The sequence below is a fragment of the Vigna radiata genome, unplaced genomic scaffold (genome assembly GCF_000741045.1).
Source record: "Vigna radiata var. radiata cultivar VC1973A unplaced genomic scaffold, Vradiata_ver6 scaffold_215, whole genome shotgun sequence".
NCBI lineage: Eukaryota > Viridiplantae > Streptophyta > Magnoliopsida > Fabales > Fabaceae > Vigna > Vigna radiata.
The window spans coordinates 123,978-138,102 of NW_014541783.1; the positions used below are offsets into that span (position 1 = coordinate 123,978).

A 14,125-nucleotide genomic window follows, 5' to 3' on the forward strand; every position below is an offset into this window, starting at 1 on the left:
TGGTAGAAATGTGTAGAAGTAAAACTTTAATATTTTAATTTGGAAACCAAAGTAAAAATCATATTTATTAAGACGAGGACACATGATTAATAATTCTTTTTATTACGAACATGACACCTAATTATTATTAATTAAGAGAGATCATCTTTATTGGGAACATACCATATAACTATTATTCTCTCAAAAAAGAAAGACCAAAAAACCTTCAACCTTGGAGAACAAGCCTTCTCTATAGGCGCATGTTGACTTGTAGTCAACCATAAAATGCATCTCACCTCTAGGTCATCTCCAAGCCCAAAAACCTTACATTATTTGGCCTAAATATATAGTTCACATGGAAACCTAAACTACTTGACCCATTATATAAGATTCAAAAGAAAAATCCTATAATATTATATCCATAATACGAGATCTAAAATAAACTTATTTTATTAACAACTCACTTATAGTCCATAATGATAAGAGTTTGGACCTATCTTTTACAAATGACTCAAACTCTTCTTGAATGTATTTGACCATGATTATGGGGTATGCCATGAAGTGTGGAGGTGGAATAACATCTCTATGGAGTTGGCATTGACTTACCACATACATTAAGGAAGCATGATTGAATTTGGGTCATGTGGAAAAATTGCCAAAGATTGCACACTTTCTACTTATATTACTAGTGCAACAAATACTCTTTTATGCCTATTAAAAAAGACTTTTTATGTCGGTATTGGAACCAACATAGATATAGTTGGCATAAAAAGTTTTTATTTTTTATGTCGATTTTGAACCAATTGACACAAAAACTTTCTACCAAATTCTCCATGAAACTCTAATTCCACCATTGCTTGTTACATTCAAACCTTTAACAATAGCGCAAGATCGCAAACATTCCATCAACTCCTTCTTGTTCATCAACTTCTTATTTGCTTAAAATTGCTAAACTTTAATTAAGAGTTATATGTGAGAAAAATGAAAAATAAATGAAGTGAGCAAAATCATTCATTGTAGTCGAGGACTACAATGATATTACCACGAGTAGCAAATATGAGAGTGCAACGAGGAGAGACTTCTACAATGTGACGAAAAAAGCATAAACGAGAAGAAGGATAAGAGTGAGAACAATGCAGACGAATGTGACAGTAAGGAGAACAAAAGCTATTAGGAGAAAAGGGATGAGTGACAATGAGTGAGGACCACAAGATGAAAGAGTGAATGTGAATGCAAATGAAAGGAGGAGACTTCAATGTGAGTGAAGAGAGCAACGATGCGAGGAAAAAGGGAGAAAAAGTGCATATGAGAAGAAAATATAGAAAAATGAAGTAAAACACAACAAGGAAAAGATTAAGATTTAAGATGTTATGCTGGTTATAATGACAAATAGGGGTGGACAAACTGCACCACAATTTACTGCATTATGGAAATTCATAGTTAATTATTAATCAGTTCAGAAAAACTATATTGAACTAATAAATAGTTCAAAGTAATTGAATTGAACTGTTTATTAGTTCAGTTCTAATGCATAAACTGTTTTTTACTATTTATTTTCCCGCTGAACCATACAAGTAGTCAGAAAGGTCTTTTCTGCAAGCATAAGCTCCTTTTAGATAAGTATATTTTGCCTTTTCGAGTAGGTGCATGGCATTTGAATCCATCGTTCTGGAGAGTAATGGTTTTAGGCATGGGGTAGCTCCAATGCCCAAACCAAACTGCGTCCCAACAATATCGATCTTCGCACTCATCTGGTTCAAATCCCCGACAGTGCCAATGGCAATCTTCAAGTCCGCCACGGTGGACCCACCATCGTCGTCCCATTTCCCACCTTCGCAGGAAAGTCGCCGGCGTCGATGAGAATGGCGCCGTCTGCGGAGACCAGAATCTCGCGGTGCTGGAACCCCACAAACATTTTCCACCCCTGCACGTCCTCATCTCCCACGTTCGTCAGCGTGGCTTTCACCTCGAATGCCCACGCCTGCTTCAATGTATTCTTCACGTGCAAGTACTCCTTCTCCTGCGACACAAGGGTGTATGAGATAAAAACTCCATCGTAGCTTTTGAGTTCGAGCGAAGATGAAGATGTTTTCTGTGCTACCAGTTCAAACAGTTAACTCAGTTAACTGCATCTAAAATATGTAAAGTTTTTTAGATTGAACTAAAAAATAAGTTAATTAATTTTTAGTATACATTAGTTTAGTTTTTTTCAGTACAATAGAGTATAGATAACTGCATTTTAGTACAGTTCAGTAAATTTTATCTAACCTAATGACAAACCAATATAAAAAGTCATTATTTTACTTTCTATATCTACTCTAGATATAATGGACATAAAAGATATTCTACTTTATTAGAAAGTTGGCATTGCATCAACTTTCTATGTTGATTCTAAGTATAAGTTATCATAAAAAAATAATTTTGCACTAGTTAAATATCCAAAATTTACTTATAAGTTTTGAAAAAATTATATTGATTTGACTAAAATTAATAAGAAGACAAATGAGAATATTAAGATGATTAATGACGATTTGAATGGATAAATTTTTTATACAAATGATATTTAGAAATCTATGCAAGTAATAATGTATTTCTAAAAGTGAATGATATATGAAGAACAATCAAATAAAATAAATTGACTCCATAATTTATAAATTCTCATCAAATCAAATGTTCATTTTTTTTTAGTTTATAGAGCTTAGAAAAGAATAATATATAGTCTTATTATTGTGTTTAAGATTTAGAAAAATAATATATATTTTACATTATGTATATAGTGTTTGTTTATAAATTTGATCCTATAAATAGCAACATTTTTTAAGAACTTCAATTGTGGTTACAAGTATATATTCTCTTTATTAAATCAATTTTAAAATTGTATTTAAACTATAAATATTAAAAGTTCAACCACATATTATAATTGTAATACTAAAAGATATATACTAATAATTTTTAATATGCAAAAAATCCACTAGAGATAAATTTTATAATATATATTAGTTTTGCATGATAAATATTGATATATAAATGAACTTTTTTGTAAAATTTTAAATATGTTATTACATTCTAAAATTCTATGCTAAATACAATAGTTTTAATCCACATTGTGCATGCATGATGTAACAATGCTATTCAAAGTTTTTTTATTATTTATTTATTAATCTAACATATCAATTTTAAGTTAACCATTTTCTCTTATTGTAGTATAGTTTTCTTATGTAAATTTATTATCTAGTCAAATAAAAGCAACAGAATAATTTTTAGTTATATATATATGCAACATAAAAAATGAGTATTTTTATTTAGAGAAAAAATGACACTCATTCACAATAAAAATTTATATTTTTAATTTTAATAAAAAATTTCATAAATTTATATTATTTTTATTTTTTATTTTTAGTTTTATCTTTAATAACATTAATATAAAAAAAACATAAACGAGAGAATTAAAAGATTGTATATGTTCATCATTGATACTAAGAAACATTGGCATTGTATATGTGGCAAATTTATTTGGAATCCCAATGTGAAACATAAAGTAGTAGTTGGTTAGTTTTTATACAATAATAACAACAATTGATTTACTAAAAGTTGTCACTATATTTTTTATTAGTCAATATATAATAATTTAAATTTTTCTGTGTATAAAAATTAATCTCTTTTGAAAAGAAAATATAAAATTATTTTCCAAAGAAGTCAACAAACAACACAAACTAACCAACAGCAGTCTGAAAGAACCAATGCAGTGTAATTTTGTAAAAAAACTAAATTAGGAAGCAGAACGACGCCGTCTTAGTCTTCAGAAAGAACAACATGAGAATATGTGAATCCCGAATCGGCATCACGTTTTCCCAATCTTCTTCTTGTTCAATCTTCATCTTCCAATCCCAATCCATCCATCGAGTTAGGGTTTTAATACTCGCAGTTCCTCATCCTCTTGTTCTCGCGCATCGCCATTGCCACGCCTTCTCTCTTCGATCCCCAACTATCTTCATCCGTCCGACTATGCACCACTGCACCCTCGCAATTCCTCCGTAGTTTTGCGAAATAGCGTTTTCTTCGGTGCAGCAAAATGCGTAATTGATTCCTGTTGGAGTCCAACTTTACACGCCATAAGTTTTGTCGTGGTTTAGTGTGAGTGCGTGTGTCTGAACGGTGTTCCGATTAGCTTGAACAATGATGTTTCCATTCCATCCTCATGGAGTTCCGAAACACGCATGCACTCTTCTCGCTGTAACCTGTGGGGCAAGTTTTGCTGAGCACATGTCCTCACAGAATCAACACAAATATCCTTTTCCCGAGCTAGTTTCAGCAGGGCGTCTTGAGGTATGCACGATTAACGCATTCACATTGTTGTAATGTAGATTTTGGTTTGATGTTGGGAGCCACGAGAATAGCATGATGTGGATGTTTTGTTAATGCAGGTTCAAACGCTTCGGAATCCGGATAAGGAACAGTTTAGGAAAGTGCTCGAGTCGTATCAACCGAATTTTGTTTATTTGCAAGGAGAGCAGCTAGAGAATGGCAGAGTTGGTTCACTGGTTTGGCAAGGATTGGAATTATCGGCTTCTGAAGATATCACAGAGCTCTTTGGTTCCACATTGCCGACGGCTGTATGTATCCTGAATTTTTACCTTCTTTTTGACTCTGTGTGTGTTTTCTTGATGGTGTGCTAGGTTACATGTATTAAGGTCAGTGAAGAAAGTGGAGAGCTTGTAAAATTGGTAGTTTCTGTGTCGTTATTGGCTTGGTTATATTATGGTGACTAATAGCCTTGGGAAAAGAAGGAAAATATAGGAAGTAGATCTGCATACTATTTAAGAATGTAGGAGAAAGAAGGAAAAATAAAGGAAGTAAAAATGCTGTTAAGTATGTTAGAAATTTCCTCTATATTTTCCTAGACCAGTTGTATGGCACATATATTTGTACCACGAGTATTGCACCAGTCAATGTGATACCAAAGAATTTAGACTATGGAAACTTGGTGATATTTGGAGACATTTTGACAGGGATCTGGGTATTATTATTATTATTGTCATTTTTTTTATTATTACTATTAGTATTACTATTATTATTATTGTTATTATAGGATGACTAAGTCTCACATTGAGTAATATGGGATGCTTGGTTGGTTACTTTAAGTACTTTGTTCTATCCCCTTAACTAGTTTTTAAGGGAAGGTTTCCCAAGTTCTTTGGTGCTTATCCCTTTATTCATGAAATTTAATTGTCTTTGTCTCAAAATTTTGAGGTCTAATTCAGCCTATTTCTTAAGACATTTTTTTTGGCCAAATAATTGCCTTGATCTTATAAAAACTAATACGGTTCATCTGAATTACATTTGTTCCTCTCAGTTGGCATTGTGGGTATGGTATTTCATTTGATGCAATTTCATTGATTTCTTCAGGTTTATTTAGAAATACCAAATGGTGAAAGTTTTGCAGAATCTCTTCATCTTAAGGTAATTTTGTCTTAGTTGCTTGTTAAAACTCAGGTATCAATACTCAACAAACTACAATTTTTGAAGGATGCTAAAAACCAAAAGAACCCATTGCATTCTGATAATTCTCGGTGAAAGTTGGCTTATTTAATTGGATTGACTTTGCAGGGAGTCCCATATGTTATATTTTGGAAGACTGCCCTTTCTTCTTATGCTGCCTGCCATTTTCGTCAAGCATTTCTTTCAGTTGTACAGAGGTATGATATTTTTTATTTTATTGCAACTTGCAAGAATGTGGTACATTCACAATGAAATGATTTGATGTCCTAAATCTAATTGTCCTACTGATTGAAGTCATATTGATGGATGATTGCATACGTGTTTAATGATGCTTCCAGTTGTGGCTCATCCATGACAGGAATAGTTTCTCTTGAAATCTGGAATTTTTCTAGTTTAACTATTGTTAAAGTAAATCTTTGAAAATTTTACTAATATTTTTGTTTGAACTATGAAGGGAGACACTTTACACAGTCCTGTGTGCCATTTTTTTCTCATTTTCTGTGTTCATGCAATATTTGAGACCCTTTCTTTTTCTTTGGAAAAGGAGAAATTCAAGTAGTGGATTTTGTTAAGATTTTGAAGGCAGTACTTAACATCTAGTGCTGTTTACAAATGTTTTGCAGTTCGTCTACACATACGTGGGATGCTTTTCATCTTGCACGTGCCTCTTTTGAACTTTACTGTATCCAAAACAACCAAGTACTTTTGACTGACAGTCATGGTGCTCTTGGTGAGATGGGGCCATACCTTCTTGGTGACTGTCTCAAAATCAATGTTGACCCTCCAGAGGTTGATGAGGAAGATGATGACGAAACTTCCTCAGGCACTCTGCCTGCCATAAAGATACATGAAGATGAAGTGAACTTGAGGTTTCTTATTTGTGGCGCACCTTCAACTGTTGTAAGCTTCTTTTGAATTCTACTTCCTATTAGTGTGCTCTAAAACCACCTTTAAACTTTGATGCTAATTTAATGAAAAATGTCTGTGGTAACTGTGATATTTTGACATGCCCCAACTACATATGCATGTTGAAATAAGTTTCTCTGTTGTGGAACAAAGCAAAAGTATGTTTACCAATTCGCGACTGACGAAAGGATTGTTATATAACAATTCACTTAAATAAACACACCCATCCACACTAGATATCATTTATCGATTACACATGGCTTTTGTTTCTTTCCAGGACGAGACATTGCTGAGATCTTTGGAGAATGGACTCAGAGCTCTCTTAACTATTGAAGTACGTTGACTTTATGTTTAGTTAAAATATCTTATTTGGATGATAAAACTCCATGTCAGCAAAATCTTCATATGTATAACCTTTCTTATAATGTAAAACTTAAAAGTTTACTGTTAATGAATAAGATCCACTGTTTTCCCCCCTTCTATTGAATCTGGTGTATTCTTTCCTCAGGAGCAATTTAAATATACTATAATAAAATGCAACTTCCCACTGTAATTTTAGTAGTCTTTTATCCTGTCTTGTTTTGTAGCTTTTTGCTACAACGTTTATATCTGCTTGAGATGGTCTCTTGGGAGGTTTTCTCAACTTTTATATTTATATTTTCAGATCCGAGGTTGCAAGCTCCATGGCAAGTTTAGGTATGTCAATATAACTTGCGTATGATTTACACTCATACATTTGAGGGCTTGAAAAGTGTTTCTCATTCAAATTCCTATGTTTTCATGGATATTCACTGGGACTTTATTGAACTGATGAATATGATTTGCCACCATGTGATATATCTTTTTATACTATGGTACAGTGCCCCACCACCACCTCTTCAGGCAGCCACTTTTTCTCGGGGAGTTGTGACCATGCGATGTGATATATCAACTTGTAGTTCTGCACATATCTCACTTCTGGTATCTGGCAGTGCACAAACTTGTTTTAATGATCAGGTACCCTCCAACTTTCTATGGTACTATTGTTTAAGTATTATTGATGTAGCCAAGAATAAACACTATTTGCTCTGATGATACATAATAATTTGTAGTGCTAATCCTACATTTCTCTCATGAACTTTTTATAGGCATGGATACATATATAAAGATGTTTTTTAGTACTATTTTGTCTTCATAACATAATTTATCATTTCTTTTGGAATTTCACAGTTTTTTTATCATTTTCTTTATCATTAAATTGTCTAATTACTATTTTGCTAAGCATCAAGTCAATAAACTCGCATTTAAGGTGTAATGATAATATATACATTGTGCAAGATACTTTTACCTGTTGAAAATTTTAAACTCTTATTCTTTGGTCTATTTGTTTTACTTTTTAGCTTTTGGAGAGTCATATAAAAAATGAGATAATTGAGAAGAGTCAACTAGTTCATGCACAACTCAACAATGAGGCAAACAAACAGAATATTTCTGAACCTCGTAGATCTGCTTCTATTGCCTGTGGAGCACCTGTATATGAAATTTGCATGAGGCTTCCTCAATGGGCTTTGCAGGTTTTAACATCTTTCTCCTTTCTCCTTTATTATAATGTTATCTTTGTTAGTGTCTTGTTGCTTAAAGTTATTATTTCTCAATGTTTTTCCTTCTTGCTAGTTTCATACTTGGGATTCATCAATGCTTTAATCATTGCTTGTTGTTCTCTTGTGGGATTATCTAATCTATATGTTAAAACTTTATCCTGCATTTTCTGCTTATAATACGTTTCATGTCCAATTTTGTACTAGGAAGGATTAGATAGTAATATTCCTACCTGGCATCTACCTTTGTTGTAAAGTACCCTGAATAATTGCTTTTTCTTTCATCTCTTCCCCCTTTCAAATGGGAGTACCAAATTCTTTAAATATGCTGCTGTTTAGCCCTATTATAATGAGAATGGTTCTAAGATAACCAAGGAATTTCACTCTGGGATTTTTCATTATGATTCTTTCAAGAAGTAATCATTGTCCCTACTAATCACACTGTTTTGACCTACCTGCTTAACCTATTTTCAAATTGGATAATCTACATCTGCATGGCTAATAATCTAAGATAACAAAGATTTGCACACTGGCATTTATCATTTTTATTCTTTCAAGCAGTAATCATTGTCCCTACTAATCACACGGTTTTGACCCATCTGCTTATCCTATTTTCAAATTGCATAATTTACATTTGCATGGGTAATAACGAATGAACTCAAATAGTGACATGACTTTTTCATAAATACATGGATGTTAAGTTCAGTATCCAGAGTTTGCATCCTATAAGAATTGGAGTTGTACATTAGGCATATTTGTTGTTATTCGGATTCATAACTGCATGTCTTGTTGCTCCCTTCAGATTTTGAGACAGCTAGCACCTGAGGTTTCGTATCGAAGTTTAGTTGCACTCGGTATTGCTAGTATTCAGGGGTTGCCTATAGCTTCTTTCGAGAAAGATGATGCTGAGCGTCTACTTTTCTTTTATCAAAGCTGTGAGAAAGATAGTGGTACAAGCAAAAATAATATAATATTTAGCAGTCCTCCTGGTTGGTTGAAACCACCCCCTCCTAGAAGAAAAAGGTGTGAACCAAGCCAAGGGGCTAGCCCTGGTGTTCATGACGGTGTCTTTGCAGGGCACGGTGCTGTTTGTAAAGTAAATGAAGAGGAAAAGGATAGAAAAATGGCAAATGGCATTAGCACCCCATTAACTCCTGCTAGACAGAGATTAAAAGTATCTGCAATGAGGCCAATCCCTCACATTCGTCGCCATAGAATGACACCTTTTTGTGGACCTTCTGAGACAGACGGTTTTGATGGTGCCCAAGTTGAGGGTAATTTGCCACTTGTTGCCCCAGCAAAGCGGAGTACTGGGTCAACATCTGCAACACACAGAAAATCATTTTCAATTGCAGCTCAATCTAAGCAGGTTATTTCATTGAACCCATTGCCTCTTAAGAAGCATGGTTGCGGTAGAGGCCCAGTTCAGACGTGCTCTGAGGTTAGTTTTCCTTTGTCCATTGTTTTAAGATAATTTGATGAACCGTAACCTATGCCTACATGACAATTTTTTATTCAAAAATTGTAATTATAGGGATTATTTCTTTTAAATATATAACTCGAGTATTGTGCTCTGTTTTGATTTTATATATAGCATTAGCTTACTTGAGAAAAATACAGAGGAATTAGAATGAGTTTTAGAGTGTGTTTTCCCCTCTCTTAGGATTTCATATTTATAATAACTTGTCATACATAAGATACAATGTATAAGAGAAGAGAATTCGAAAAGATACACCTAGGAACTAGGTCTAGCACAAAACACACAATACCTACAATAAATCCTATTCAAGACTATTTATTGTAACAATCTTCAAATAGAAACGTTTAAATTACTACATAAGTTGATGAAAATTGTTGCTGTCATCCAGAAAAGAGAGTTTTCTTATATGGTTTTAACATTGATGTGAATTTTAATTGCCTATCCTAGAAGGACGATCTTCCTTTTCTAATTAATGATCTTTTTGGATCAATATTTCATAAAAGAATGTTATTCTAAGAACTAAATATTGCTAAATCATACTGGGCCAAGGGCCAACTGATATACGATGCAAACATTCAATGACAATCTATATTTAAAAAAAAAAAATCTCTTGCTTTTCTTGTTTTCTGATTGTTTTCCTTTTAGTGATTTTTGGTCTGTATTCCATGAAGAAATTTTGTCCTAATCATTCCTGTAACTTTCTTTATTAGGAGGAATTTCTTAAAGACGTCATGGAGTTTCTAATTCTCCGGGGACACAATCGCCTAATTCCTCAAGGAGGGCTTATTGAGTTTCCGGATGCCATACTCAATGGAAAACGTCTTGATCTCTACAATTTGTATAAAGAGGTGAGTTGATGACTCTATATTCTTTCAGAATGATTATGGATAAGTTTTTTTTTTTTTTTTTTTCTTTTGTATATTTTCTTTCTCAATTTGTTGGTCTTTTTAGGTGGTTACAAGAGGAGGATTTCATGTTGGCAATGGCATCAACTGGAAGGGGCAAATCTTTTCAAAGATGCGGAATTACACAACTACCAATAGGATGACTGTAAGTTCTATGCGTTGACTATATACCTTGAGTAGTTCATTTGGTCCCAAAACTGAATGTTGCTTGCACCCTACCTTAGAAGCGTTCACCGGAAAGAACCTTAAATTAGTGCTTTCATTCTTTTACAGTATTCTGTCCTGTTCCTCATTCCAAAAACTAAAAATGGCGCAATCAGTTTATTTTATGGGTTTGGTCTTTGACTTAGGCGTTGGTTTAAGTACTGATAATCATATGTTGTTGGCTATGCCTCTGTTTTAGGTTCTTTAAAAGATTGTTAGTTATATTGGCATAGAAGTTAAGATTGCACTGAAGAGAAGTTCTTTGACTACTGAAGAAATTATGTTCTGACTGAATGTTTGTTTATTATGTGAAATTAACTGGAAGCTAAGGGTTTTTGTGCCTTCTTCTACAGGGTGTTGGAAATACTCTGAAAAGACATTATGAGACCTACCTTTTAGAATATGAATTAGCGCATGACGATGTGGATGGAGAATGTTGCTTGTTGTGTCACAGGTTTGTACTTAATATTTTTTAAGCCAGTGGAGCTACGCAGTCTCATTATTTTAAGAGTCGTAATTTATCTTTCACTTTATGATTGGCAACCGTAGCAACAGCTAATATATAATTTTTATGTACAATCTTTACTGCTAAACAGTAGTGCAGCTGGTGATTGGGTGAATTGTGGCATATGTGGTGAGTGGGCCCACTTTGGCTGTGACAGAAGGCAGGGTCTAGGCGCATTTAAGGTACTACTTCATCATCACATAGAATTATTGTATATACGATTAGTCTTATAAAGAGAAAAATAATATCACTTTGCTTTTAATTGTATTAAGGTTCTTTTCTTTAATTGACAACTTTTGCAGGATTATGCAAAAACAGATGGGCTAGAATACATATGTCCTCATTGTAGTGTTACAAATTTCAAGAAGAAACAAAACGTTGCTAATGGATATTCTCAAGGGTCAATGCCTTCACGACTCCTTTGATGGTTTTTCTCCTGGATTTATCTGTACTCTATGTTTTAGATAGATTAGTAAAATATAGGATGAAAAAAAAATGAAAATTAGGTCAATCAACAGAAATGTCATTAGGATTAGGCGAACCCCTTTCACCTTTGTTATTTATTAAGGGGAACAAAAATTCCTAATTCAGATAATGGAACTCTTACCACTTTCCTATCCCCATCACATCAAACTCTGCATTGTGAGTTCGGAGTTAGTTTATTACGAGTGTCCTATTGTATTGAAAGGAAAATGTGTATAGACTTCTGCACTGAGAATGTTTATATGATTTAATTAACATATCATTTTCAAGTCTTTTTATCATATTCAAATACTACTTCTTGGTTGTCAGATTTGATTGTCAAATAGAAAAAAAAATGCATATAAATAATTGCTCGTATAATTGCGTTCTGTATACGATCTAATTCCTCATATGTTCACAACCAAGACAACTTTTAAATAGAGAAGGAATAGTTTTTTGGGAAGAGATTATTTTGATAAAAAGCACTTTTTTTTTTGTCAAAATTAGAATAAGCACCTCGTAACATAATTTTAAGACTTTTAGTTTACTTAGAATCACTTTTAATTCTACTTTTAAGTATAAATTATTCTGTTTTGAGAACTTTGCCTTTTCTTTTGTAAATGGGCTGTCTAATGAAACTTCAAGAACAAACTTTTTTTTTTTTATATCATGAATTAGATTTTATTGAAAAATCTACCGTCTTATAACTCAAAAATAAAAAAGTAACATGCTTATTAAAAAAAAGGGATATAATATATAATCTTCACTTAAAACTAACGTGTAAATTGTAACTTTTTTTCTTTTTTGAAGCATTACTATTGATGACGAGACGATGCATCCCATACTGACTAAAAAAGAATAAACTTACTTTTGCCATTTGCATTTGGGATATGTTCTAATGTTTCGAAACACATGTCAAAAACAATATTTTGTAAACATTTCCTAATATTTTGATACGAGCTGCACAATAGAAAAAAAAATACCGATTCTCTTTGTCCCTGCAATCGAACAGAGAATCTAATTACGTCGTTATATTCAATACGACAAGGTGTTAATAGATTGTTACAATATTGAAAGTGATATATCATTAAGGAAAGAGATATTGACATAATTTTTTTCATAATATTTTGATACTGTATACCTCATTTTTTTCACTGATTTATTATTTATTTGTTATTTTATTGACATACTTTAAATTCAATCAAAAAATGATATATGTTTTATGTCAAAATATTATCAAAAAATTTACATTAATATATCATTGTTTTATTATTAATTTTACACAGAAGCATCAATGGAAGCTTGTTAGGAGAAGAAAAACTTGTTCTAAAACAATGTCATGCAACATTAACAATTTAAAGAGATAAGTCCTGTAAAACACGTTTGGGAAAGTTAGTATAGAAGATTCTAACTCAAAATGCTAAAATTACACGGTAGCATTTATAATGTTTTTTGAAAGAAAAGAACATTCTCAAGAAGGAATTTAATTAGAAGTAGTTAAGAAAGGAGAAAGAAGTTATCAAAGCATTATATCAGATTCTATTATGGCATGGATTCAACATAAATATTCCTAAGGAATAACTGCTTGAGTTAATGTTCCTTTCTGAAAACACCACACACTCACTCATTTCTCTTATATAACATTCATTCTTCCAAACCAACCCTTCATCCTTCAAAAAACACCTTTCTCCAATTTCTCCTTCACTTTCTGCATTTCATGGCCAACATTATTGTCAACCCTTCTTCTTTCCTTCTCAGGTTAACCCCACCACTCTCATCTTCTTATTCTTCTGCTTTGCTTCACCATAATCCATTCTCACAAAACTTCAAGACAATATCATAAATTTTTTGCTGTTATATACATTTTCTTTGACGATTTTAGCTACTGTTTTTAGTTTTATGGTATGTAACATGTTAAATATATGAAGGCAATGGTGCAGGAAGCGATGGTGTAGTGTTGTAACAGAGAGTTTAAGGATGCAAATGGAAGGCAAAAGAGTGAAAGGAAAAGCAAATAAAGAAGATAAGTTTTGGATGAGAGATCCAAAGAGTGGAAATTGGATTCCTGAGAAACACTTTGGTGAAGTTGATGCTGCTGAGCTTAGGGAGAAGTTTCTGCCCAAACCACACACTAAATCTACCAATCAACTTAACTAGAAACTCACTCAAACAAAAACCACTTCTATGTAATAAATATATGTTCTTCATGGTCTCACTTACCTCTATGATAAGTCAATTTCATCTTCATTAATTGTTCTCTATGTCGAATAATTTTATATTTACCTAATATCTTAACTTTTCATTGCATTTTTTAAAAATAAAATCGTGATAGAATTTCAAATTTTAAAACAAAAAAAGTACCACTAATATATATATATATATATATATATATATATATATATATATATATATATAAGGTTGTCAAACTCGAGAGTTTAAGTAAACTCGTGAGAGTCCAATAAACTCGACTCGTAAACTCGTAAGAGTTTACTTTGCATGAAAAAAAAAATATAAATAACATCCTAATTGAAATAAGATAACAAAATTATATAAATTAAAATAAATAAGTTCATAGAAATATTGTTCATAAAAATATAATGTAAAACAT

General features: G+C 32.5%; 2 protein-coding genes across 4 annotated transcripts in view; one reads left to right on the plus strand and one right to left on the minus strand.

Annotated features, from left to right (window-relative positions):
• Positions 1 to 3,688: 3,688 nt before the first annotated feature.
• On the plus strand, positions 3,689 to 11,819 carry LOC106778200 (AT-rich interactive domain-containing protein 4). Its single transcript, XM_014666138.2, has 15 exons — positions 3,689 to 4,305; positions 4,404 to 4,592; positions 5,386 to 5,439; positions 5,587 to 5,675; positions 6,102 to 6,378; positions 6,662 to 6,718; positions 7,049 to 7,080; positions 7,245 to 7,380; positions 7,764 to 7,937; positions 8,764 to 9,402; positions 10,152 to 10,289; positions 10,393 to 10,491; positions 10,904 to 11,004; positions 11,147 to 11,237; positions 11,358 to 11,819. The coding sequence occupies exons 1-15, from the start codon at positions 4,156 to 4,158 to the stop codon at positions 11,478 to 11,480; spliced, it is 2,349 nt and encodes a 782-aa protein (XP_014521624.1). The 5' UTR covers positions 3,689 to 4,155; the 3' UTR covers positions 11,481 to 11,819.
• Positions 11,820 to 12,350: 531 nt separating this feature from the next.
• LOC106778189 (translation initiation factor eIF-2B subunit alpha) overlaps positions 12,351 to 14,125 on the minus strand; it is a 26,881-nt gene continuing 25,106 nt past the window's right edge. Inside the window, exon 6 of one of the 3 annotated variants that reach the window (XM_022776090.1) lies at positions 12,351 to 12,515. In XM_022776090.1, coding sequence (XP_022631811.1) covers positions 12,366 to 12,515 — 150 coding nt within the window. In that variant the 3' untranslated portion in view covers positions 12,351 to 12,365. The other 2 variants (XM_022776091.1, XM_014666128.2) reach the window with 2 other exon arrangements.